The 27,168-nt window shown below is 43.6% G+C and overlaps 1 protein-coding gene across 4 annotated transcripts; it reads left to right on the forward strand.

Moving 5' to 3' along the window:
- The first annotated feature begins 2,450 nt into the window (after window positions 1-2,450).
- On the forward strand, window positions 2,451-25,708 carry LRRC8A (leucine rich repeat containing 8 VRAC subunit A). 4 transcript variants are annotated; one of them, XM_063353157.1, is made up of 4 exons: window positions 2,451-2,584; window positions 4,276-4,401; window positions 14,389-16,552; window positions 19,940-25,708. In XM_063353157.1, the coding sequence occupies exons 3-4, from the start codon at window positions 14,396-14,398 to the stop codon at window positions 20,213-20,215; spliced, it is 2,433 nt and encodes an 810-aa protein (XP_063209227.1). In that variant the 5' UTR covers window positions 2,451-2,584; window positions 4,276-4,401; window positions 14,389-14,395; the 3' UTR covers window positions 20,216-25,708. The 4 variants fall into 4 exon arrangements, with proteins under 4 accessions (XP_063209227.1, XP_063209226.1, XP_063209229.1 ...); XM_063353156.1 differs by lacking the exon at window positions 2,451-2,584 and adding an exon at window positions 2,605-2,677; XM_063353159.1 differs by lacking the exon at window positions 2,451-2,584 and adding an exon at window positions 2,797-2,817.
- The last annotated feature ends 1,460 nt before the right edge of the window (window positions 25,709-27,168 follow it).

The raw sequence follows: 27,168 nt of genomic DNA on the forward strand, positions 1-27,168 counted from the left end.
CTTTCACAGGAGGAAAAAGTGAGCCACGGGGAAAGGAAGTGGCTGACGTCCACTGTGCCAAAGGTTCCTGAATCCTCACCCGGTGTCCATCCATCCGCTGGGCTCACAGCATCCCTGCCATGACTAAGTGGGAGGGAATGTCAGTGCAGGCAGATGCAAACTCTTTGTTTTCTAAACATCGGTTCAACTCAAACACTGAAACAAACAAATGGAAGGAAAACTTGTGTTTGCTTCAGTAAGAATGTACACAGCACATCCCGAGCCACCTAATAGCTCAAAGCCATTTTCTCCTGCTGCCCTTGCTATGCTTTCTTTGCCCCCTCCTCTGCCAGTCTTGCACGTTCCCTGGTTGTTGTTTGCCCCTGAGCTGAGCTCACTTGACTCGCTAAATTAGCAAAAACTCCAGCTGGCAGAAAAGCGGACAGTTTTCTATAAGGTCTGTGAGTTGAACTGTCTCAGGGCAGGGTGGGTGTGAGTGCAATAGGCACTGCAAGGAAATGCCGATGTGGGTAGGGACTAGAGCAGAGAGGAGTGGGGAGAAGAAGGGATGGACAGGAGCACAAGCCCCCAGCTTCTTTGGCAGGATTTGGCCTTTATATTTGTTCAACAGTAACATGTAACTCCACCTTAATGTCCTCTTGCAATTCAGCAGAAATTGCTGGATAATATGCATGCAGCCAGCGAGGAAAAGGACACTATCTGACCTTCTTGGAGTTTGTACTGTAAAGCTCAAGGAAAATCAGGACCTTCTTGGACTTTGTACTGTAAAGCTCAAGGAAAATCAGGACCCTATCCTTCCTCAGGTAATTTTAATTTAACAAGTGCATCTAGATACGAACAAGTCTTCTTAATGATGTTTTTTTTCCTGAAAAACTAGCTATTGCGCTGGGCTGGTGAGTCTGTCCCCTGGCATGTGGGATCATATCTCCTCTGGTACAAGTCCTGTGCCTATGGCTACAGGAGGATGCTAAGACCTATAATGTTCCTAGAAAGCCACAGATATGCTTATTTTACAATAGCAGTGATCACTGGTGTATACAAGTTAAAATTGGCTGCACTTAACCACTCAGAACTGCCTCTTGTACGCTAATGAAATTATAATGAATGCCTTTGAACCATCCTTTATGAATTTTTAAAAAAAGTTATGCTGCCCAGTGTCCTCCAATGAGTCAGCCAAATGAAAATAACCATTAGTGAATCAGCCTGCTTTTTTCAGGTACCACAAAATTACTGTTGGATATATCCTTCTAACACATCAGTGTTACTATTCCTGCTGCAAGGAAACAAACGCTGTGTTTTTCAGTGACCTTAGTTCGGTAAGCTGTTGTTACAGAAATGGAACGGGGTTTTCAAAATATTCCGCTTTATAAACGTCGCATTGGTTGTTTCTTACGGAAGAAGTGGTAAAAGCTGCAATTGAAACGGTTTTCATTCTCTTATTGTTAACTAGCCTTAAATGTTGATACTGGTTGTATCCGCTATTTTTTATTTGAGGAGTGCAGCGAGATGTTCACTAGACTTTCTCCCCCCGGTCCCTAAATAAGGATGATGTCCACGGCCTTGGTTATTGCTCGGTGGTTTGAAGGGCAGGAACCGGCTGTGCCTCAGCCGTCTGTGCTGTCCTGGGTGTGTGAGAGAAGGGCTCGGCCGTGGGGCCTGGGCTCCCTGGGCTCCGCACCTTCCCTCCTCCTGCACAGGGCACAGCCACAGAGTGAGGCAGATCCAGCTGATTTTAACCATTTAGGCGCTAAGGAAAGGGTTTAATGTCACCTGAGAGGAGGTAGGGCCCCAACAAGGGAAGACACGGCCTCCTTTTTGCCTGTGAGCCCGGGGGTGACACGCACCAGCCCAGGCAGCTGAGCGGATGCTCTTCTCTGAGCTCCACACAGCTTGAACCACGCTGAGGGGCTAAAACTGAAACAATGTGATGTCAGGGCACGGCAACTATAATTTTTTACCCTTCTGTGTTTCCACAGCAGTGACACCAGCCTGAACCGGGGCCTGAGGCTGTCCTTAGCAGACAGGGCTTTCCTCCCTGTTCGTCCTGAGGGACAGAGGCTGCCGTCCCTCAGCGCCACAGGCTGCAAGACCCAGTTGCTGTACATAGAACTACATTAAGTGAAAGAATGACAGAAGGCTTCATCGTGGTTGGGTCATAAACCTAATAAAGAGGTAATTTTTTTTTTTTTGACAAAAAGAATAAATTCTAGACTCCAAAGTCCTTCCGTCCTGCTACAGCAGATGAAGGCACTCAGCTCCACACCTTCCCCTTCTGCCCATCCCTGAGGCTGGAATTCTGGCGGCCCCTTTAAGACGCTGCCCATTTTGCGCGCTGCCCTACACCAAGATGGCGCCCCCGCCCTCACTTCCCCTCCCCGCCTCTCCCCCTCCCCATATCCCCCCCCGCCACCATAAATTCCGCCCACCCACCCCCGCGTGACCGCGCCCTGCACAAAGATGGCGGCGTGCCCTTCACGTCACGCCCGCTCTCAAGATGGCGGCGCTCTCCTTTGCTCCTGTGTAGCAGCGGCAGCAGCAGCGGTGGGACGGGACGGGCTGATGGCCGCCATGCCGGGCGGGTGAGGTCAGTTCCGGGGTGGGGCCGCCGCGGTGCGGTGAGGGGCGAACAAAAGGAGCCGGAGCCGGTGTGAGGGAGGGTGGGGGTTGAGGCGGCAAGGTGGGTTCTGGCGGCGGGGCGCTGTGTCCCGGCTTATGTCGCGCTCCCTTCAGCGGCCCGGGGCGCCGGACGGGCGGGGTCTGTGGGGGACTCGTCCTCCGGGTGGGGTGGCGGTGAGGGCAGCGGGACCGGACTCCGCGGTAGGCAGGGCTGGGACGGGGGGTCTGGGGCTGGCGGCGGGGGTGAGGGGAGCGCAGCCCTGAGGGGAAGGCAGAGGGCCGGACTGCTCCCCTCGCACCGCCCGGGAGGATTTGCTGACTAATTCGTCAGTAATTCGTTTCCTCCGTGTCCCCGCCGTCCCTGCCCTGTCATGCGGCTGGCGGGGAACTGGGGCTGGGGGCAGGTGGGTTCCCCCACGTCTGTGGGGTGAGGCGGGGCCGTCCCGTGTGTGTAGGGGGGGTGTCCCCCCCGGGGGACCGCGCTTCCCCGGCGAGGGGGAGAGGTCCTGTATTTGTGACCTGGCGACGGTGTTGCGGGCGGAAGCTGGTTGGTATTTTTTTTTTTTTAAATTTATTTCTATCATATAGAGGATGCCTTTTTCTGGAAGCCTGAGGTGGTGTGACAGGCTTGTGGGAGGAGGGGGCAGATGCGGAGCCGGCCCCCGGGTGCCCTGGCTTCGGGCCGTCGCCTCAGAGGAGATGGGGTGGATGGGGTGGGAGAAGGTCAGAGAGTGCTCTCCTTTAAACCCTTCCTTCGTAGCAGTCTGTCACAGATAAAACAGAATAGCTTTGATTATGAAGGAGTTGCTTCAAAATCTGTCAGCCCTGCTGGTAACTTTGGGATCAGGAGGAACATATTCTTGAACACCTTCACCACTAGGGGTGACTTATTTTTTTTTTCCCCAGTGATGTCTGTTCCTTTTCATTTTTTCCCTGTTTTTGACAAAATGCTTTCTGAAGTTCTGCAGTCGTCTCCTACGTAGCTAGGAGGCTGGACACTTGAGATCTCTCCCAAAGCCTAGGTCTGCTCCCTTCTCTGTTTTCCCATGCCCCATGCTGACATGCAGGAAGCAAGAAAAAAAAAAAGCTGTTGTAATTCTTGTTGATGGTGCTAAACTGCTGCCACTTTAAAACGATTCATGTTGGTACATATGTGTTGAGAGGAGAGGGGTCAGTTGCTTGTATCCAGAATGGTTAGGAAGATGATCTAGGAAGATTTTCAGATATTCCTGAGGGTAACACTTAAAAAAAAAAAAAAGAATTTTTTCAGACTAGAAAGTAGGTAGTAAAGCCATTGATCATTTTTCCTATCTGAAAAAACCCTTATTCTTTCTTCCAGGAGGTTAATCTGTCCCTACCAGTTTAGGCTAAGTTATAATATTAATATTTAGCATTTCCTTTGGCTGGGTCTGCAACACCTACTTTTTGGTAATTTCTGTTCAAATAACAGATGTGGGAGATTCCTTCCTCTGAAGAGTTTTACTTAGCTCTTAGAGCTTTTACCATCTTTCTAGGTATCTGGGTGTCTCTTTCCGGTTCCCAGTAACCCTCTGAGTTGTTCCTTGCTTCTTAGATGTCCTTTACCAAGTTTTTATATAACATGGTCCCCCTGTGAACTTGCTCTCCTCTTCTTTGCTGATAATCTCTGTTTCATTTCAGGGAAGCTGTTCCCATGGCGTGTGGGGAATGCAACGCTTCGACACCCGCTCAGGATCCAGCACACAAGAACATCACCTACTTCCAGCACAGAGAACTGAAGTGCAGATAGCAGAACCCAGCTGCAGGGTAAGGGCTACATGTCAGCTCTGAAGTGGTAAAGTAAAGCCCAAAAAAATGACCAGGATATTACTTAAACATAGTTGCAAAGCACAGGGCAGTGACGAGATGACTGATAAGAACAAAGGGGGAAAGGTGGTTGATCAGAGGGTGATATGGGGAGACTGGTGGTATGCTAATTAAATTTGTGAGTCCTTAGTCAGCTTGAAGATGAAAAAAAGAGTAAAGGAACTGAGTGTTGTCCAAAGTAAAATATAACAGTTATATTTATTCACCCATACATCTAACTCCTGGCCACATAAACCCCAACTTCTCATTGCACTAAACAGGAAATACTTGAAGGCTGTCCAGTAAAAGGTTTGGTGACTGCTGCCTAAAAGGAATGCAGCTGAGAAGTAGCAAGAACTGTTTGGTTTGGTAGGTGCTCTTCCTTTTCCTGCAGGGTGATGTTTGTATTGCTGTGTAGCCATCTCCTAGGCAATCGTTTGCACTGAACTCTTAGGAGTGCACTGGCTAGTCACCCACGTGGGCGTCAATTAGGCAATGACAGAAACTAGTTGCAAGAAACTCCATGCTTCCTTGGTTCTTCACTAGGATAATGATGAAAGGTATTGCAGAATTCTGTGCTTATCTTCAAGATGAGAAATCTGGACAGATTGGCTGTGTTCTGAGCAGTGAGATCTGCAACGCGTTGCTTCCAGAATACAAGTATCCCTAAGACTTGTCTGACGTTCTGTTTAGTGTTCCAACAGTTCATGGATTTGTTTTTCATACTGAGCCTCTCATGGTATTTGGAAACCCTGACTTTATTCATGTAGGTCAAAGACAAAGTGCATAAATATTTCCTTCAAATATGCCAGAAGCCATGTGTTAAAAGCTAATGTTTCCATGTTTGAAATGCGGAGTGACTGAAGCCTTCCAGTGATGACTTACTGAATGCTTAGAGTTGATTACATTCTAGTAAATGCTGCAGGCATTCAGAAAGGTGGTCTGTGGTTTGGGGCACTCGGTCACTTTTTTTTTTAAATAAGTGGTGGAGGTCAAATGTGTAAATTATTGTGTTGTGTATTGAGCAGGCTTATTTAGAGGCCTTCATGTAATTCTTTCACATTCTAAAGGATTTTGTTCAGCATGCTGCTTAATAAGGAAGTGAAGCTCACTTCTGGTGTTAAATTGAGCCTAACTGGTGTCTAGGAAAATGGAGGTGCAATGTCAGGTGAGTGCTGGTGGAGCACAGAGGAGAAGGGCTTAGGAGCTTGAGGGGGGGCATTATGCATAGCTATTGTTTTGGTAAAGATTAAAAATTAACGTATTCAGCTTCAGTGTGGTGAGCTGCCTTTGTGCATTATTTTTTTTTTCCAGGAATAGCCTCAGTTCAGGATATACACACTAATGCTGAACAGGCGTTTAACAGTCTATATGCTTTGAAGAGCATGTCTTGAATGCCTTCAAGCAGCTTTTTCCTTAAACTGTTGATGTGGTACATGTATTTTGTATTGCAAGTTGAAATCCAGTTCATATAGCTGGATTATATGTGCCCCTCCTGCTGCTATAAAACTGCATTTGAAACTGAAAGCTATTCAGTCATGACCTCCCTGCTGAAATAATAGCGCTTCCTTCTCCTTGTGTACTAATCATTGGCTATAGAATTACCTTGGCAATTCACAAAGCTCCTATTTTGTGACAAATTTGCAAGCTGCTTCTCTATCTACAGCCTACCTTTGTAAAGCTGTGTACTGGACTAGTTAATAGGCTCTCCTTTAGTGTCTTGGTTTTATCAGCTGTTGGTGATCAAAGGTTAGGTGGCCTGTGCCTTATTAATTGACTAATGCAGTCAGAAAATGTGCTAAGCTGAAAGTCATGTTGGAGTTCATGGGCCTGAAGGCAAGGCTTATAGGATATGGCGAATATGTACTGTTTTCTTCTTTCCTCAGACTTAGGCTAAATATGATTGTGCCGATAGCTGATGTCTGTTTATCTTGCTTTGCTCTTATCTGTGTCTTCTTTCATCTTACCTGGCTCATATCTTTTTGAGCTTGAAAACAGCTGTGGCAACACCCATGGATTTTGTGTGTGTTGTGACAGTCTGTCAACAATTAAGATTATCCTTGCTTAAAAGTTTTTACTTACTTTGAATCTACTCTCTTGATTTCTTAATCTGTTGTTAGATAGGTCAAAGCTCTGCTCTGTCCACCATTTCTGTATTTGGCTCAAAACAGTCGTTTACCTTTTCTTGTATGGAAATGCCGGAATTAGGACTCTTCAGCATTTCTCCTGCACCTGATGGGGTGCTTGAAGCTGTACTTGTTGTTAGAAGTTAATACTGTTGCTGTCTGTCTGTCTTAAGTAGTTACTAACAGAATTAATTAAATCACTTGCATTAGTCAGTACAAGGGAGTGTTTCGTAGTGTACTGTTGGAATAAGGTAGTTGTGCTTTTCCAAGACAAGCTCTAATGCCCTGTCCTTGAAGCATCTTTTTTATGGCAAAGACAAAATTAATTTTGGTTAGGAGGCCTGTGACCATGTACAGTCATAATTTATAAGCTGACACAGACATTTTTCTCTGCTTTGCATCACTGTTGCAACTCATCTGATAGCGCTTAAATTTACATAGCTGTATGACAGCAACATACAGTCCCTGCTCCAAGCAGCTATCAGTTCAATTCTGTGCAGCCGGGGCAGAATACTGTCAGAAAAGGTGGCAGGCCAAGCCAGGTCTCTGGTGTGGATTGTTCTGATAGTGCAGATGTTCTTCCCTGTACCTGTTAGGACAGGCTTGCTTGTGTGACGGTAAACAGGAGTTGTTGCACTGTACTGTTAAGAAAAGAATGTCAGTCCTGCATCTGACAGGAAGAGTCAGCTAAGGGGTAGCTGTAAAGATGGCAAAGTGCTATCCGTTGTATAGGTGAATTATTTTTTTTTTCAGTAAAGGTATTGTGACACAATAGGTTCATTTCATCCTGCTGTGGCTTGTGGTGTGTCTGAATGTTGCCTACCACTGCTGGATGGTTGTGTGAAAACCAACTTACCTTGCTCTCAGCATTGAGTTCACTGGCTGTTCCACTAAGTGAAGAGTGTAAGTTCTGGCAGCTGCTGCTTTCACTACTCTGTTGGCTAGTCTGAATTATAAATGACCCTTAAACTTCACATGTTCACTTCTCTATCTCAGAAGGCATTTTTGTCCCACAGGAGGGATTTATTTTTTTAATGCAGAAAGGGCCTGATGTAGGGATAACAGTTTGTTGGCCAGGGTTTTGGCATCTGGCTTCACTGCTGTTTATTTCTAAACAGCAAAGGACAAAATCACTTGAGTTGTTCCGTCTCATGTCTTGGACTTTTCCAGTGGATCACATGGCTGTCCTTGTGCTTAGAAGGTTTTCTGAGGGATGCCTGAAATCAGCTCTGTTTCAGCCTCCTTTTTTACTTTTAATTCTGGGCCTAATAAATGTGGGGGAGGAGACATGTAAATTCCCAGTCCCATTTCTGACTAGCAAAGCTCTTACATTTCCTGGTTTTTGAACAAAGAGCTCTGTGTTATGCCCTTCTTTAGGATTTCAGGTGGCAGCATGCTGGGGAGGGAAGCTCTGCTCTATTGAAAACTTATTGTAACATGTTGTAGCTCGTCAATAATCAGAGCTATAGTCTAAACAGCATCAAGGTTTTTCTTTCCCTTATCTGCCTCTGATGCTGTTGACACATGAACTCTCTGGGCTTCTGAGCAGTAAGAAATTCTGTCAGCAGTGCTTGAATTCTGCTTTGCAGTCCACAATCTACAAGGAAATCCACTGAGAATTAAGAATATGTACAGTGGAAACTAAAGAGTTGCAAGATCCATCATACAATGCATCTATATCTACTTATCTAAAACTGTATTAATAGAGACTGTGTCACTTGGAAGCTGCATGCCACTAAAGGTGAGGAGGACCTCCTTGGTTTTGGGGAGGTCCTGGAAGCGAGGGGTGAAAACTTGAATTCTTGTGGATGTCATGAGATCTTGTGTGTAATCCTATTTTGCCAGTAGCTCCATTAGTAACAGAATGGCCAACAGAAAGGAGGAGGAAAGAGGAGGCTGGAAAGAGTATTCAGCAAATGATGAGTCAAGCTGACAAACTAGCCAGTGAAACAGAACAGCGACGTTGTTTCTGTTCACTTTGTCCCTAGCTGGATATGCTGGCCAGCAGTTGCAGGCAGGAATTTCAAGCGCTGCTCAGCCAGGTGTCTGTCAACAATAAGTCAATATTCACTTTTTTAGGTTGGATGATTTTTGGATAGAGGAATTGTCCAAATCAGAGGATGTTTGCTTCTGCAGCGATTGCTCTGTTAGTACTTTGAACTTGTTAAATATCACAGTGGTCCTGGGGTTGTGGAAAGCATTCATGCTGTCAGCTCTGTCAGCCTTTATCTAGTAAGGTACATGCTGCCTTATGATGCCTCTGTCAGCCAGATACGTTTAATCTTGTTTCTGGCTGGTTTTACTATTTAGGTGTGGTGTGCTCAGAATGTCCCTGTTCTTCTAACATGAGTGATTATCTTTCTCCTCCAGGTGTGTCTAGTAAAACATAGGATTAGTACTTGGTGATGCTTATGGTTGGGTGAAGTCTGGGTAGGTTTGGCAGGCTGGTTATGTAAGACTGAAACTGCTGTTTCTTTTGTTGTATCAGCCTGTTCAGCGTTTATGGCGAGGCCGTGCTGTACATAGGAGGTAGGTGCCCAGCCGGCTGAGGCAGGGATGGTTGTCTGGTAAAAGGGGTCTACAGTGGGATGCAAACTTGAATCCAGGTGAATCTGCAGGCACTGAAGAGGTATGTAGTATCTAAATGCGGACAGTGCAAAGATTTCAGGAGCGTATTTATTTTTATTTAGGCTGGATTGACCCTGCTGTATGATAATGAAACTTTAGCATCCATGCTGCTGTAAAGTGTCCTGGGGTTGTTCTATATTGGATATGAATTGTAGTGCTGAAATAGTGCTGCTTTGGTGTAGCTGAAACCCTCAAAGTTAAAGGAATTTCTTGGGGGATGAGGGACTGCTCAGGGACTATGTGGTAGCTAGGAAGGCATTGTGGAATGCAAAAGCTGAAACACCTGAGACACACTTGTAAGATTTTTATTTTTTTTTTCTCCTTGGGGTGCAATATCTAAAGCCTGCCTATTTAATTATACCCTTGGAAAACTTACTTCCTTATGTTTCTGATAAGTTGACAGGAGTTTAGGCAGAGGTTGCCTTTAAATTTGAATAAAGCACTCCTTCAAAATCTCAGTATCGATGCCTTCCATGTGGCGGAGTTAACTATACTGTAAGCAAATCACCTGTTTCTGAGCTCCAAGTGGGAAGTTCTGCAACTTGAGGTATATATGAAGGAGCTTGGATCCTTCTTCACCAAGCCTGTTCTGACGCAGTACTGCTTTTCCAGTTATGACCGTTCCTGTCTATAACTCCTTCACTCACTTCATATGTTCTGTGCTCAGCCTTCAGTGAGGCTACATGACAGAAGTGACCCAGCAAATGCAGCTTCTTCACAGTAAACACTTTTCCTGCTGACAAAGCACACTGGAATTCAACTTCTGAAAAGAGCAGAGGCTTGAAATCTCTGCAGTCTGCCTGCTGGGCCTGTGGAGCTTGGTCTGGTCTTGGTCGCAGTGAGGTAACTTTGTTTTTGCCCAGCTGTCTTTGTGTTCCTAGTCTTATGCCAGAATAATATCCTCCATCTAAATCATTTGCTTCTGCTGCCTATGTACTTGTTGGGAGAGTCTATGTTCCAGCTACCTGCTTGGTTTCTAGATAGTGGTTGGAATTGCAGTCCCTATGGGAAGAACCCTAATGTGCAGGGGAGTGTTAAGTGATGGAGATGGTCCCTGAGAATCTGACTTCTCAGAGTTAGTCTGCTGTTGTCATCAACCCCAGAAGTGAAACTGCTTGCTCTAATCAAGAAGAGGGAGTGTTGCAACAAGAATCACATTCTGAAATGACTGCAAAATGGAGCCCACAAAATAAAGATGACATTTGCATCTTGATGCAGAGCTGTCTTTCAGGAACTAGAAATGGATTGCATGCATAGGAAATCTAGGTGAGGAGGGATGCAACTTTTCCACCTACTTTCTCAAGTTTTTGGTGGGCAACTTTCCCTTTTACTGCAGATGCTGGGAGTAAGATGAGATAAGATATGTCAAATTCCACCTTCTGTAAAGGTGGCCCCTGGTTTTATTGTTCTTCTGGGACTTGAACAGGGTCTCTACTGCTGCTAGGAGGGGGGACTTGCTATGAATGTCCTTCTCTTCCTCCAGTGACCCTGTCATTGTTACTGGAAGGTAGGAGATTTCCTGCTCCGCCCTACCGGGGTTTAGTTGCTGACAGTGAGCTGTAATAGACTATTGTGGGACACTGATGGTTTTTTTTTTTTTTAATCTGTCTTGTAGGTGCAGAATGTAAAGGGAGATCTCCTACCCTAGGTAACTGGTAAACAGAATTAGGGAGCCTGCTGTGCTAATTTCTGGTTGGTTTCCTTCCTAACTTTCTTGAGATACAAATCAAAGTGATGGCAAGGTTAATTTCTTGTGAGAAGAAATTAAGCATTTCCTGGATAGGGCAAAACTAGCAAACCAGCACTACAGCTCAAGTCTGAAAAGGCCTTAGCCATGAGACCCCAGATCCTGAAAAAAGATCTTTACTGTTTCATAACCCTACTAGGGGTAACTATGAAGGGCCTGACAATTCCTGCAAAAGTTTTCCTACTGAGAGGGGAGGGAGGAGGAAGGATCTTTGGGGAGAAGTGGTATCTAGGCAAGAGAAGAAAAGAGATAAATATATATTTATTTGTTTTTCCTTGGTGTGCGGTAGGGAGGAGTAAGGAGTTCTTTAAATAAGAAGCTGTTCCTTTATGAACAATACTAGTGTTTTCACTGCATGTTCCTGAAAAGAAAAGAGGAATAGGATCTTCTACAATATTTACGGAGAGCAAGGAATGGTATGGCAGTGTTTGTTACCTCTTAGATGTAGTTTAGGAGGAGTCACTACAGAAGCTTTCCATTGCATCTGGTCAGAGTGTTTAAGAAAGGTACTGGCTGGGAGGCTGCCATTAGACTCTCATAGAGCCTTAGTGTAGGTGCGTAGAGACACCTCTGGCTCTCGAAGACCCTGCTGCATTATGAGTCTGGTAGAAATGAAGCTGTGCTCACCTGCAAGCATAGTTGGATTTCAGAAGTCATGTCAAAGTTAACTGTTCCAGCAGATAACTGTAGTAGCTTTTGGTGTTCCCCTTTTGCAAAGCTTTCCAGGCATTCTCTTACTTGAACTGTCGAAGTGCAGGACTCTGCTCCCTCAGTCTGATTACGGCAGAGAGTGGCAGTGAGGGCGTATGTGTTCTTGTCTTGTTTGTTTTTCCTTGTGGGTAGGGCAGTGTGTCAGCAGTCCTGCCCTGGCTCTCAGACTTCTCAGTAGCTGAACTTTCTGGTTTCTCTATGAATTGTCTTGCTTTCCTAGCTTACTCGTACTCTACCCCTAGGGGTAGTAGGGGTTCTAACAAAAAAAACTAACCAAACAAAAGCATGAGGAAAAAAAATAATCTGGTATGTATCCTGCTTTGGTGCTTCTGAGGAAGGAGGGAATGGATGGATAAGGGTCCTGGGAGAGTGTAAGGCTTCTGTCAGTAGTGATTAAAGGCCTCTGTCAGAGGTATAGATTCTCTGGCAGAAAATACAGATATAAAATGGGGTTTTGACTCTGAATTTTCTTGTCTGTGGAGACAAGCTATTGAGACACACATCACCAGGAACTGATTCAGTGATCTGTTTAACTACTGGCTTTGAGGTGTTATGGAGTGCGGGGGACAGAAAGAAAACTTCTGTACCCTGTTTTATCCTGGAATTGGTATTTCTGTAGTATGCACAGACAGCTCTTCTCAAATGTATCTTGCAAATGGACTCTCTTCTCCCTGCGGTGGATGTATTCAGAGGAGGAAGGTGAAGCATGGCTGAAGTGCCTTGCCTAGGGCCTTGCAGCAAGCTAGCAACAGGACTCTGAGTGGGGCTCTGAACACCTTGTCATTCCTTTTATTCTAGCTCCTCAGGTGCTATTCAGAAGATGTTCAGTTTTGCCCGTTCTTCCCTCTCCCTGTGAATGTGTAATCCTCTTGCCCTAATCTGCTCAATGCAGTCCATCCTGCAGAGGCATGCCAGCCACTCTGCTAGTGCTCTGCATCCTTACAGGACAGTAGTTTCTTCTAACAGTGCTGATTATGGCTATTTTCATGCCTTGTTTCTGCATCCTTTGCCAGGATTGTGTGAGTCTACTGGTTGATAAATTAACAGATTTGCTGTTCTGCCTTGTTCTACTGAACTTCTGAAACAGGTATTGCCATTTTGTCCCAAAATTCCCCACTAAAAAAAAAAATAAAAATTGCATCTAGTTACCCCAGTCTATCTTTTGTGATCGACTAATGTAGTATTGGAACTGAATGGGCAGAAGGGCAAACACTTCTTCAGGGATGGCTGCCGTCTTTCAGTCTACCACCTCTAGTTGCTTGCAGCCTTCCCAAGCAACACTAAGTCAAAGCTGGCATTTTACCATTTATTGTTGTAAGCAGCAAACCAGGGAAGAGTTCTGTATTTAGTGTCTCTAGGGAATGTGGTGCTTTTTGCGTTCATATTAGGAAGGGCTTCCTTTGCAGTTCTGTGCTGGAAATTAATTTTTAAATACAAACTTGAATTGTACCAAAGCAGGTGATAAGGGCACTCCGCTTGTCAAAGAAAGCTTTCTCCCAGCCAGTGCTATATAGAAATCTGCTATTGACCCTGCAGTCCCCCTGAACTTGTTGGGACTGTCTGTACAAGTGATGGCTTGGGGAAATGTGACTGAATTTTTTTCTTTTCCTCCTTTGCAATGGAATTCATGAGAGTTTCAAAATGACTGAAACTTTGCTAGTAAGTATGATGTGATACTACTGCTTTTTCACCATTGTTAGAACAAATTACAGTGACTTCATGGTTCTGTTTGTGTTGCCTGTCAGAGAGGGGGGGAGCTTTGTGAGCTCAGTTATCCATGGATCAGTCAGGCTTCCGGACTTTCTGTGGCTTTTTGAAGAATGTGCTTGAAGTTTCACTGCCATAAGGCCTCTGCTTCCCAGAACCTTTTGATTTCCTTTGTGACACTTAAATCCCAACTGAGATGAACTCTAGGTGGAAGTGGTAGGTCAGGGAAGTGAATTCTTCTCTTAAATATGTTTCCCCCTTCCTCTATTTCTGAAGTAAATAAGACAAAGAGCAGCTGTTACGTGATTTCAGTACTGAGTCTATCAGAGCGCAACTAACTAATCTTTCCTTGGAGAATTAATGCAAAGAGAGGAAGCCAAAACTACTTACATGAAGGAGAAGTCATGATATTGGACAACTTTGTTCTCTCTTCCAGTTTGCTTTATTGATGCAGTGTTGAGTTGCATCAATGAAGTGATTCTAGAAATATAACTGTATTGTATGTAAATCCTCTTCCTTGCCCCTGCCGTTTGAGAACCACACAAATGCTGAATTATTAATTTTTAGCTCTGTAAAAGCAGTAACAAACTCATGACAACTGTGCTCTCTGCATGGATTTTATCACTTGTAACAGTGCTGGCAAACTCCTTCATCCCTGGAATAAAATCCCTAGATAAAATAGTAAACTTACAAATACTGATCTGGCTGGGGTAGTTCAAGTCTGTCCTGCAAGGTTTCTTTAAGTGTGAATGTCTTGCCTCACAAACTGCTAATGATAAGAACCAGTTATGGTGTTTTGTAACAATTTGTCTATTAGGGAAGATGGCAACAAACTAACTTTACAGTCTCAGCTGTACCAAATTGCTCACAGGAAGCCTCATTCATTTGTCTCAAAGTGACTTGAAGTTGGGCCTCGGCTAACTCCAGTCTTGCTGTGCTAGTGCTTAAAACATGAGTTTCCTGATGCCTTCTTGAAAAGCAGAACAAAACAGTTTAAGCTAGTAATGCCTGCTTCTGGTTTCCTTTCAGGTGAATCATGATTCCAGTCACTGAATTGCGCTACTTTGCTGACACTCAGCCAGCATACCGCATCTTGAAGCCATGGTGGGACGTCTTCACGGACTACATTTCCATAGTGATGCTGATGATTGCAGTGTTCGGAGGAACGCTTCAGGTCACCCAGGACAAAATGATTTGTTTGCCCTGTAAATGGGTTACCAAAGACTCTTGCAATGACTCAGTCAGAGGTTGGACAGCTGCAACCCCAGAGCGTACCTACTATAATTCTAGTCTTGTTCCCTCTACTGATACAGGACCTACGGGGATCCGATACGATTTGGATCGGCACCAGTATAATTATGTGGATGCGGTATGTTATGAAAACCGTCTTCACTGGTTTGCCAAGTATTTTCCTTATCTGGTGCTGCTACATACTCTCATCTTCCTGGCTTGTAGCAACTTCTGGTTCAAATTCCCAAGGACCAGCTCGAAGCTGGAGCATTTTGTGTCTATTTTGCTTAAGTGTTTTGACTCTCCGTGGACAACGAGGGCATTATCTGAGACAGTGGTGGAAGAGAGTGATACTAAGCCAGCATTTGGGAAAATGAACGGCTCCATGGACAAGAAATCCTCCACAGTCAGTGAGGATGTGGAAGCCACTGTTCCCATGCTGCAGAGAACAAAGTCTCGAATTGAGCAAGGGATTGTGGACCGGTCTGAGACTGGTGTCTTGGACAAAAAGGAAGGTGAACAGGCCAAAGCACTCTTTGAGAAAGTGAAAAAGTTCCGCACTCATGTGGAAGAGGGAGATATAGTTTATCGCCTGTACATGAGGCAGACCATCATCAAAGTGATCAAGTTCATTCTGATCATTTGCTATACTGTTTACTATGTCAATAACATAACGTTTGATGTTGACTGTAAAGTGGACATTGAGAGCTTGACTGGCTACAGGATGTACCGCTGTGCTCATCCTTTGGCCACTCTCTTCAAAATCTTGGCATCTTTCTACATCAGTTTGGTGATATTCTATGGCTTGATTTGTATGTACACACTCTGGTGGATGCTGAGGCGATCACTCAAGAAATACTCCTTTGAGTCCATCCGGGAGGAGAGCAGTTACAGTGACATTCCTGATGTGAAAAATGACTTTGCTTTTATGCTCCATCTGATCGATCAGTATGACCCCCTGTACTCAAAGCGCTTTGCTGTCTTTCTGTCAGAGGTGAGTGAGAACAAACTGCGGCAGCTGAACCTCAACAATGAGTGGACTTTGGAGAAGCTGCGCCAGAGGATCACCAAAAACTCTCAAGAGAAGCTGGAACTGCATCTCTTCATGTTGAGTGGCATTCCTGACACTGTCTTTGACCTCATTGAGTTGGAGGTCTTGAAGTTGGAGCTTATCCCTGATGTCACTATTCCCCCAAGCATCGCTCAGCTCACCAGCCTTAAGGAACTGTGGCTCTACCACACGGCTGCCAAAATTGAGGCTCCAGCCCTTGCCTTCTTAAGGGAGAATTTGAAATCCCTCCACATCAAGTTCACAGACATAAAGGAGATCCCCCTTTGGATTTATAGCCTGAAGACACTAGAGGAGCTTCATCTGACAGGGAATTTGAGTGCTGAAAACAACAGGTACATTGTGATAGATGGATTGAGGGAGCTGAAGAGGCTGAAGGTGTTAAGGTTGAAGAGTAACCTCACCAAACTGCCACAGGTGGTGACAGATGTTGGTGTGCATCTTCAGAAGCTTTCCATCAACAATGAGGGCACCAAACTCATTGTTCTCAACAGCCTTAAGAAAATGGTTAACTTAACAGAGCTTGAGCTGATCCGTTGTGACTTGGAACGCATTCCTCACTCTATCTTTAGCCTCCACAATCTGCAGGAGATAGACTTGAAGGACAATAACCTAAAGACCATTGAGGAAATCATCAGCTTCCAGCACTTACATCGTCTCACTTGCCTTAAATTGTGGTACAATCACATTGCCTACATCCCCATGCAAATAGGTAACCTAACCAATTTAGAACGCCTTTACCTGAATCGTAACAAGATAGAAAAGATCCCTACCCAGCTCTTCTATTGCCGAAAACTTCGGTATTTGGATCTCAGCCACAACAACCTGACTTCCATACCACCAGATGTTGGACTTCTTCAAAACCTGCAGAACCTAGCTGTGACAGCCAACAGGGTAAGTGGGCAAGGAGCTGAGTGTTTCTGCATAAGTAAAAGTAACTCTGGCACTTCTGTTATCTGTGTGATTAAACACGCTACAATGGTGTGTCAAATACTCCTGGCACTGGCATTCTATTTAAATTCTCAAGCTTTTGTTTCTGTCTGAGGGGTTTATCTAAGGCGAAACATTGCAAATAACTCCAGGGCAAGCCTTTCTTAGAACAGCCCTTGTTCTGTAGCATTTCTTCTCTTAACAGTGAAACTGCTTCTAAGTGTCAGTTGGAGGCTGTTTAGAAATCCTGGCTGTCAGTTGTTTCTCTGCAGTTGGAAGCTTGTAGTCTCTAGCTTGGTATCAGTTTGGGGCTTAAAATGGAAGTCTGAGAAACTGTAGTCTTAATCTACAAGTATGCAATTAAGCCTATGCACTTCAGCCATGTACATACACCATGGCAGCAGCCATCTGGGACATGCATGTGTGTGGCTTACAGCTTTGCTTATACTAATTTGCACTTCCAGGGAATACTCCATAGTTTGGTCTTATGAGCACGCACTTTTTGTGAGAAATTGGATATGGACAGACTTACGAAAAATGGTTCTTAAGCTCTCACTTTTAAAATGTGGTGTCTTGTTCCACAAAGGTGACTTTGGAGAGAGCAAAGCAGTCTAGTGCAGTGTCATTACTCAGGGTAGAGTGAACTAAACCAGTTTTATCCATTGACAGTCAGTTAGATGTGAAAGTGTGAACTGTGGGAATTCCTTGACTTTCAGAGGGAAGAAAATAGGATGGCACCTTGCATACTGAGGCATACCTCAGTATGATGGCTGGGTTTTCTTGTGTAATCTCAGATAGGTTAAGTTTAAGCCTTAAGTAAGTCTAAGTGCAGGGCAGGTTAGCGGGGATGACCAAGTGTGCTATGCTGCCTGATTTCCCCAAGTTGTTCCTTGGCTTTTGTTGGAGGGCATTTATTTGTTTAAAGCAAACTGTACCCATGTTTTTTCCTGAATCTTTGTTCTTGTGTTTGGGATTAAGGAGACTCCATTTGCCAGGTATCACAAAGATCAATTTGTGACTGCGCAGACTGATGTACTGAGTGGAATGTCTTGTTGAAGCTTTCATTCATTCTATTTGCAAATTCCCAAGAGGCTCTTTTTTCTCTTAGTTTATTACCACCTGAAGCTGCAAAAGGCTCTAACATAACTACAGATTGCAGACAGATCTAATTAGTGGTTTCTGTGTTCTTCTGGGAACATGCAGTGGAATTTTCCTGGAGCAGTCCTAGTTTTCACTGTTGTGTATCAAGATCTTTACTGCTATTGGCAAGATGTATCTGTCACTGAATTCTGTCAAATTACCTGTGAGAAGCAGACAGAGCAGCTCTAGTATGGTTTGGCTTTTCACAGGGGAAACTCTCAAATAAAGTATTTAATTGCTAATGCAGTTCAGTGTTACACAGGGCTCCTAAAACTCCAGTCAGCATTTTGAAGTTAGTGTCTGAAAGTTCAAGTCTGTTTTGTGCCCCTGAGGAGTTAGAGCAAACAAGCAGCAGCCATTCAGCTATCCCAGTTTAATAGCTGCTCACTCAGTTTTCCCAGCACTGACAGACTGGGTGGCTGTGCATCTATTTGTATGGGTGGCTTGAGCTCTGGTAAACTTCATGGTATGCACACATCACTTCCTATTAAGTTAGAAGCCAAAATATTTTCTTGGGGAAAGCGGGGCCAATATGGGCAGTTTCTGAGGATGGCATTAGGCAAAGATGAGGGAGTTTTCAAGGTTCTTAAGCTACTGTTCAGAATTTGGATAATTCTGTACCATTTGTCTTCTAGCAGTCTTCTTAGCACAGCTTCCCGAGGGTTAATCTGCAGTGTATCCTCTGCAGTCTTGGGGTGGAGCCTCTCTTGGATGAAAAGGAGTTAGAGGCAGCTCCATTTTCTTCAGCACAGTGTGGCACCACCCATTTCTCTCTTCAAAAAACGCTAATGCAACAGGAAGGCTGGAGCAGCCTTCCCTCCACTGTGTTCTGAAGCAAAAGGTGGTGAGGACCCAGTGAAACAGCTGAGCTGTTTGTATCCTCTGCAGGTGCTTGGGCAAGGCCACAGTTGCCCTGGGGCTCTGCCAGCCTGGTTACTTACAGTAAACAGTGGCAGCAAAAAACACAAGGGCTGGTAGGCTGGCATTTCCCAAGGCCAGGAATTATCTCAAATGTCTTAGCATAGCTCTTAGCAAATGCAGACTTCTGGAATTGGCTGGTACCAGTGTGCCATTCTGGGAAGCAGGCTGTATTATAGCACATTGCTTCCTTCCTAAACCAATACTTGTCCCTTAAATAACACTATTATTTTCAAGAGTCTGTGATCATTTGATTGCATGTTGCTTTTTGCAAAACACTCGACAGTACCAGTAACAATGACTGAATTGAACTGTCTTTTAATTGGTCTGATCTTGTCTTGACTTTTCCTTGGACTCCATCTCATTCAGAACTGATTACAGTCTAATTTAGCCATGAATGATATAATGCATAATTTAAGTTTTAAAAAGGATATGGTTGCATTTAAAGGCAAATGACAGCCTCCAAGATGAGACTTTGAATTAAGGAAGAATACTGAATTGCTACATCTATTTCATAGCCTAGTGTTTGTTAAACCTTAGCCATATTGTTTTCCTAGAGATTCTTTGGGAGGACTGGACTATTAAAAGGCTTTAATAGAAATAAGACTTATTAAATTAGTGACTCACGGATACATGAAACATGGGAAAGCTAACAGCTGGTAGCTTCATTTTTTGTTGTTGCATTTTGGCACGGTCAAACCCAGTGCTTTGGAGCCTCGAAACTCCTTGCAACACTTCAAAACCCTACAGAAATGATGGAATAATAGTCCCAGTTCTCAGGGCTTGGAGACCATACCTACAGAGCCTCTGCTCTTATTACAGCAAAACTAGGAGTCCTGACTAAATCCAGTCTTTATGGTGTTCAGTATCATACCAATTGTTCAATGGCTATCTAAAGCAAAGGAGCTATGATCCAATGGTGGTATAAAGGGTTTGGAATGGAAAGAAGCTAATACTGATGGGAGCATGTGACAGTATAGGCCAGCTGTGAGTAGGTTTCTGGTCCTCTAATCCTGTCATTGGTGATGTCTTCTACTTTAGCGACCATCATTGGTGATCTCTTGTAACTAATAGTGTCTGAAAGGGGAATCCATACAATCATGGTTTAATGACTTTTACTTTGGGAACAGTCCTTATGGTGGAAAGCAGGAGCTCACTCAAGGGAGAAATGGATGATTGAAACCAAGTGCTCTGTAAACCTTGAAGCATTGTGTGGGCTTGTTGGTGTCTTATGGGCAGGTGTCCTGTTTCCTGGTGAGTTTGCCTGTGATTACTTTATTTTTTTTTTTTCAGATTGAGAGTCTCCCACCAGAGCTGTTCCAGTGCAGGAAGCTGAGAACCTTGAACCTGGGAAACAATGTGCTGCAGTCACTTCCATCCCGGGTTGGAGAGCTGACAAATCTGTCACAGATAGAGCTACGAGGAAACCGCTTGGAGTGCCTGCCTGTGGAGCTGGGAGAATGTCCTCTGCTGAAACGTACTGGGCTTGTGGTAGAGGAGGACTTGTTCAACACACTGCCCTTAGAAGTCAAAGAGCGGCTGTGGAGGGTAGACAAAGAGCAAGCTTGAACCCCTGAAAAAAAAGGAAAAGCCTCTGACCAACTAAAAGGAAACAAAAGGCCATTCCGGTCCCCTTTTCCCCAGATCCTCCCCTTTCTCCACTCCAATCACTACCAGGCTAGCCAAGGAGTCCCTGAACAAACATGGCTCTGAATGAGGCAGCTTCTTGCCTCAGATGCAGGATGGGGGAAGCTTGGGATCAGGATGAGGATCAAGACAGATTAGTCGGCCTCTGAGCAAGGGCCAGTGGGAGTAAGAGGTGTTGCTGCTGTTCTGGGCAGGAGGTAGGGTGAGGTGAATGGTGCTGGTGAGAAGAAATGACCTTTGAATGGAGGAGAAAATGCAATGTGTGGATTGCTGCGTTGCTCCAAATGGGGCTTATATGTTTCAGGGACTGCAAGTGTCCAGTGTCCTGCAGGTAAAGATCAAGAGACTAGGAAACCTCTTGAACCTCCATCTCTTTCCGTGACCCCTGGTACTGTTCTGTTCTGACTCGGAGATTGTCAGTGATGCCCCACAGTGGGGTGGGATAGGATACAGACAGCTGATTTTTTTTTTTAATCTAGATGCTGGCATTAGGATTTGGGGGATAAACTTATCTCAAACATCAGTTTGAATGCAGGATCTTTTTTTTTTTTTTTTTTTTACCAATTGTCTTTACCCTTTGCACTCCATACCTTCTCCTCTGCCCTGGAGAAGGAACCAAATCCCCCAAACCCTATCTGCTCATTTAAGATTGCACTATTTTAACAGTTTCAAGTCACTTGTGCTGATGAGTAGATCATATAGTACCTGTCTCCAGCTGATATGCTGGAGGCACTGACAGACATAATTCCAGAGCTTTAGCTTGTTCTGAAATGGGTATGAAATAGCATAAGTGGGAGAAATATCTGTATAAAAAGCAGTCTGATTGTCTTTCCCAGAAGCATCGAGTTGCTTCTGGATCTGGCTTTTAAAGTTTTTAAGCTACTTTTAAATTCCTGTATTTTGTCACGTATCAAGTATGAACATACAACTGACCAGTGTGTCGGGGTGTCTCCTGGGGTTGGTGGTGTTAGTAAAGAGGAACACTCAGGCTTCCCCTGCACCTCTTGCCCTCCCATTAAGTTGTTAATGCTTTGCCAGTGTTTTTCACAAACGCAGTCTACAGAGCTGCTTGATTGTTCTTTTCTGTTGTCCTCCTCACTTTAACAGCTGTCAGTTCCTGTTACACCCTTGACCTAAATAAAAGGCTGAAGCTGATTGAACTTGGTGCTGGAAAAGAAACCTGTCCTCCTATTTCTTCCCCTTTACCTTCCCTCAGTGTTAAGGAGCAGTATGAGAATCCCTTGTGGACTGAGCTCCTCTAGATCCCTGGAACAGAGCAGTCTTTATTGAAACAAGTCTGACCTGTTCAATATTGTTTGACAAAAAAACCCAAAACCGTGAACTTTCTGCACTGGCAGAGGTAGACAACTTCTAATAGCTACTGATAATCATGTCCTTAAGGTGAGATGGTTAAGGTGTACCTACAATACATCTTAAGTCTGCTCTTTTCCATCAGAAGGAAGAGGAGGGTCAAGGACCTGCAGGTTGTGGTTGTAATACTCTGCATCAGACCAACGGGTTAGCTCCAAGGCGGAGTGTGGCAAGCTGAGACGTGAAAAGTTTGGAGGCTTCCCATGTGTACAAAAGGGGGAAGCTGCAGCCATCTCCAGAGTGATTCCTGGCAAGCTGTCAGTGAGTGCCCTCGCTTAGCAAATTGTGGTGATCCCTTGGATGTTGGGGCAATAAAGCTTTCTGTGGCTTTCTTCATCAGATGTAAGATATGAAATATATACACTAAACGTGCTGAAATCATGAACAATGTTAACCGGGCTCTGGATTTGTTGATGTTCAGATGCTTAAATAAAGCTACATTAAAATCAGGAGATCTGTTTATAAAACTGCTTTTAAGAAAGATGTAAATTCTGCCTCCCTTAGTCCATTCGTTATGAAAAGTTTAAACAGTCCAGGGAATAATATAATTAAATCTCTTTATCTGGCAAGCAAGGTACTGTGAGAGCTCGTCTTGTTTCTAACAGGGTTAGTGTCTTGAAATTGTGTTAGAGTTGGGGCTGCTACTGAAAGGATGGGGAAGTATTGATGGTCATGCGTCTTGGATTGTACTTGTTCTATTTGCACAAGCATTTTGGATTGACAGAGGGCAGAAATTGCTAGGTGGGCTTAATGCTTAAGTAAAACAGGAATAGCTTCAGGCTTAGCTACAGTAATACTGTTTTTCAGTCAGTTCCTTGTGGGGTGTGTGTGTGGGGGAGCGGTGTGGATTGTGTTTGGATTGTGAAGAAAACTTCTTTTTTTTTTTTTTCCTTTCTCTCCGCCAAAAGATACTTTTTGTGCTGGAGAGTAATGGCAATTGAATAGAGGCTTGAACTCTTGTCTTGTATTTAAGGTCACTGGATGACATTCAAGGTCAGCTTGGATGGGGCTCTGAGCAACCTAATCTAGTTGAAGACGTCCCTGCTCGTTGCAGGGAAGCTTGGACTAGATGACCTTTAAAGGTCCCTTCCAACCCAAAATGTTGTATGATTCTAACTGGTTTACAACACATGTATTTTAGACTAGGCAGGCTGAAAGGGCCAAGCACCTCACAGGATTTTCACCTAGCTTACAGAGCAGAGAGATTTCTTCTGCATGTCTAGATCATTGTAGATGAGTGCTTTGACTCTTGATTCTAGTTGTGGTCTTAGTTATACAAACTAAACTTTACACAGCTACATTAGAAGCTTCTATAAGCAGCTCCTGAAAGTATGCTGCAGTGCTTCTAGAAGCTTGCGAGCCTCCTGAACTGCCATGTATCTTAGTGCTGAGTCCATAGGACAAGTGGCTGATAGACTGTTCTGCTAGAAATCAGAGACTCTCTAACTTCTGACCAAATAAGAGTTATACCCCTGCTGCTTGTTGAGTAGAGGCTGCCCTATGCCTGAGGTCTACGAAGCAATTGTAAGGCAGGCCAGTATTGACTGTGCATGAAAACACTAGCTTTTTGCTGCTCTTACAATATTCCAAGCTCAGTTTTTCTCGATTATGGCTGCTAGGGCTTGAGATTGCTCATTCCAATTTTGCCACAGAGGAAGCTATCTGATAACTTCTTGTACGAGAAACACGGGTGGCACAAAAATACACTGCTACTCTGGAAGACAGCAATATGTATTATTTACTCCTGATATATGCTTCTTGGTCTTCCCTCAAATAGATACTGATTCCAGTGTATCAGTCTCGTATGATGAGTTGGAAGAAGCTTTAAATCTTCAAGGACAGGGTCTAAATCATGAGGTCCTGAACACGTTTACTGCTTAGGACTCCTGCAAAACCCACAGCAGAGTGAATCATCTTCTTCCTGTATTTGTCTGGATTGTTCAGTCTTTGAGGGATGAGCTTACATCAACAATCCTTCCTTATTTGCAAGTATTCAATTGGTGTATATTGTATTTTTTACTTTTAAGTTTCCATCAAACTGAAGTTTAGGGGTTTTATTTCTGACACTGATCCGTGCGTTCAGAAAAGAGTTCAACTTAAGCAGACAATCAAGAGTCTGGTCAGTGTCTTGTTCTCCTGACAGGCTTTTCAAGGCACTCTAATAGTAGCAAACCAGATTATTTATTAGCTGCTAAACCATACAACGACTTGAATTAAAAACAACTGTTTCCTTAATAGCACTTCTGAGCTGAGTGAGTTCTTGGAGCCCCTGTAGATCACAAGCATGCTCATCTCGTGTTAGGACTGAAGGTTAGTAAAGTGTAGTTCTACCTTTCCTGCTAAATACCCCAAAAAGTAATAAGTGATAACTATTTGAACCAACTGAACCAACCAAGGAATACCAAATACTATTAAATCTGTTAAATCTTGCTGTATCTCTGAAACTATGCACTGGAATGTTAGCCGAAGTTATTTGTTTAAGATTGTTTTCTGATTTTATTATTTGGTCCCCACTTAATTCAGCAGCTGGAATTAATTTACTCTGTCAGTCTGAATGGTTAAATAGCTGTTACAGGTATCTTACATGATGTGATGTTCTTTGGTATTAATTGTCACTTCCTGATAATAATCCTACCTCATTTCTTATGACCATTTATACACTCCATTTAGCTCACTTCATTTTAATTAAAGTCAGTCTTTGGTGTTCATTACCATAAATAGTATTAAGTGGCTTTCTGTTGCTGAACCACACTGAGGTCCTCTTCTCTTTTTTCATTGTGGGTTTTTTTTTTCTAACAAATGATTCTATGAATTTTTAGAACAATAACATATCCTTTACAGAGGATGAGGTGTATGGAAAAAAGTTTCAAATACAGATTCAACAGCTGTGACACTGTTTCCTTTCCTTACCTGTTTTCCTGCTTTGGAAAGGGACTTGCATGGTTTGAGTTCTTGGGATTTTTTTTTTTTTTCAGTCCTCCTTTGGGGAGGAGTAATTCTTTTTGTCCTCGTTAATAGCTGTGCCTTCTCTAGAGATTCATTAATGTAACTTCTTCACAGAGGCACTTGCTCCTTCAAGTGTATTTGTAATAGTCTCTGCCTGAAGCCAGCTGTTCCCTCTGATTCTTTTTCTTTCAACCATGGAGAGTTTTCTTAACTTTTGGTGTGACTTCTCACTGACAAACAATATCGTCATACTATAAACAGTAGAGTTATCTACTCTGAAATGTTACCTAAGGTGAGACTGTGTGAATGCTCACTAGTAAAACTATTACTTAAAATTCACTCTGATTTTTATTTTTTTTTCTTGTTACATTTCAAAATTAATTTTTTTCCCCCCACTGACTGGCCACGCGGTGGATCCTGTAGTTCTACTAAGCATGTGCCAAAACAGAGTGAGTTTTCTGCCCTACCTGTATCTGCGTGAAGCAGAATTGGAACTGGACAAGAGTATTGTTTGACTCAAACCTTCCTCCCTCTATCCCTCCAGCTGCAGTGGTAGGTTAACATTCAAGTGCTTTGGCAATATGAAATCCTCTAGAAATCTCATCTCTGAAATACTTTTTTCAAAAGTATCTGTACTTTAATTACTGGACCCCAATAGCAAAGGTGAACTTTGTGCAAATTTGCACAAAGAAAGGCTTAATTTAGTATTTCTGGAATTACCCTTCCCTTCCTTCCTCTCAGTCTGCTTTAAAGGAAATTTATTGAACAATGGGGGAAATTTTTGAGAAGGGGGGCTAATGAGCCTGAGTCATCTTTTACAGCTGACAAATGTGTCCATTTAAGTAAGAGACTACTCATGGTTTAAACATTGTTGACTCCCATTTTGTAAATGTAGGAGCAGGGTTGTGGTTTGGCATCCGAGACCTGCGACTTGATGTAACATTTCAGAATCATGACATTCACTTTGTACGTGGGATTGTTTGGGCAGCTGATGCACAGCACTTCCACCTTAAGCAGTGAAGGCTGCTATTGTTTTCTCTGAAAGACTTGTAAGACTGGACACTTTAACAGAATAAAAGTTTTAATTTTTAATTTGCATTTTCCTTTTATGTCTGCTTTCTTTTAAGTTTTCTGTAGGCAAAGGCACTTAGCTTTTCACGATCTCCCTTTTCAGAAGGCAGATGTTAACAATTCCAGCTATTGTGTAAGATTATTGGGTTTTCTTACTCATTGCATCAATCCTTGTGGATTATGACATTCCTTTATGAATAAGCAAAAAGTAGATGTACAGTGAAAGAGGTCCTGCTCAGTGACAAGCCTGGACTGCTGTATGTATTTCACCATTGCTTTAACAACGGGCTGATGCAGTTTATGTTGCCAAATAAAAGACTGTTGGAGTATTATCTACATACTCCTGCAGAAGCTCAGCTGGGTTTCCAGCATGTTGTGCCTTCCAGCATGAAATGCATGTTGTGCTCCCCTTCCCAGGGAAAGGGGTAGGGACTGAAGTCAGAGGAGAAAACTGTCGCCATAGAAATTGTGTCTTCAGCCAGCTACTGGAAACAAATTATTTAAGTGCATTTCCTAGCTGTCTGCTTACCCCATGCACTAGTCTTGCAACTGAAGATGCTGGTTTAGCCTCTTTCCTAATTGATCATGTTCATGATGTGTTACAGAGAATCAGCCTGTAAATTTCCAAGATAAGAGTTTCTGTGCAGCTGGTTTATTGCATAGAAGGTAGTTCCCTTGTGTTTTGCCTTCCCTTGCTTCCTTTTTCCCCAGACTGCTTGACCACAGTGACATTGACCCCCACTTCAGTGACAGAAAATGTGAGCAGGCTGTGAAACAGGTGAAAGGTGCTTGTCTGTGGTGCTGCTTATTGGCATTGATGAGTGTTAATGAAACGCTTTGCAGGACCGGACTGAGAAAGGAGAGGACAAAACACCCCTCGTCATCTAAGGTGTACTTGGACTGCAGCTCCTTTTGGCAAGGATTTACCAGCTCTTTGAACAGCTGAGCAAAAGGAAAGAATGAAAGGTACCGTCAAAGAAAACTGGTGTTTGCTGGATTCCTGCAGGACTTCAATGATGGGGAAAGAGCCCAAGGGTAAAGAATTGATCTGTCTGTTTTGGAAAAAGACTTTTAATCCTGATAATTCCAAATTTTCTTTGTAGCTCACTGAAAAGCATAGAGTAAAGATGCAATAGAGGCAGCTGGGAACTATATTGGCTTTATTACCATCAAATCCTCTAGCCCTACTGCACCACAAGCTTTTTACCTTGCTCATTTTTGAAGAAAGTAATCATCTTGGTTTTACCTCTTGATGACAATGAGAATTCTCTTGATGGAAAATTACTGCACTTCTGAGGCTTCTGATAACTTGAAAGAAAGGACTGCCAATACAGGGAAAACAAAAGTATTCAAGTATCTATGCCATTTTAAATATACTATTTAATACAATTTAGATACTCATTATGGTTATTGTTGTTCCTGTGCTCCTTGTTTCTCATTAAATATCCTGTCACTTGTTGCCAATCATATTGAGAACTTCAGGAGAG

Source organism: Chroicocephalus ridibundus, chromosome 15 (assembly GCF_963924245.1).
Source record: "Chroicocephalus ridibundus chromosome 15, bChrRid1.1, whole genome shotgun sequence".
Taxonomy (NCBI): domain Eukaryota; kingdom Metazoa; phylum Chordata; class Aves; order Charadriiformes; family Laridae; genus Chroicocephalus; species Chroicocephalus ridibundus.

Coding starts and splice junctions, on each gene's coding strand:
- LRRC8A (XM_063353157.1), top strand. CDS start 14,396: ATGATTCCAGTCACTGAATTGCGCTACTTTGCTGACACTCAGCCAGCA. Junction 16,553..19,939: donor TAGCTGTGACAGCCAACAGG/GTAAGTGGGCAA, acceptor TTTTTTTTTCAG/ATTGAGAGTCTCCCACCAGA.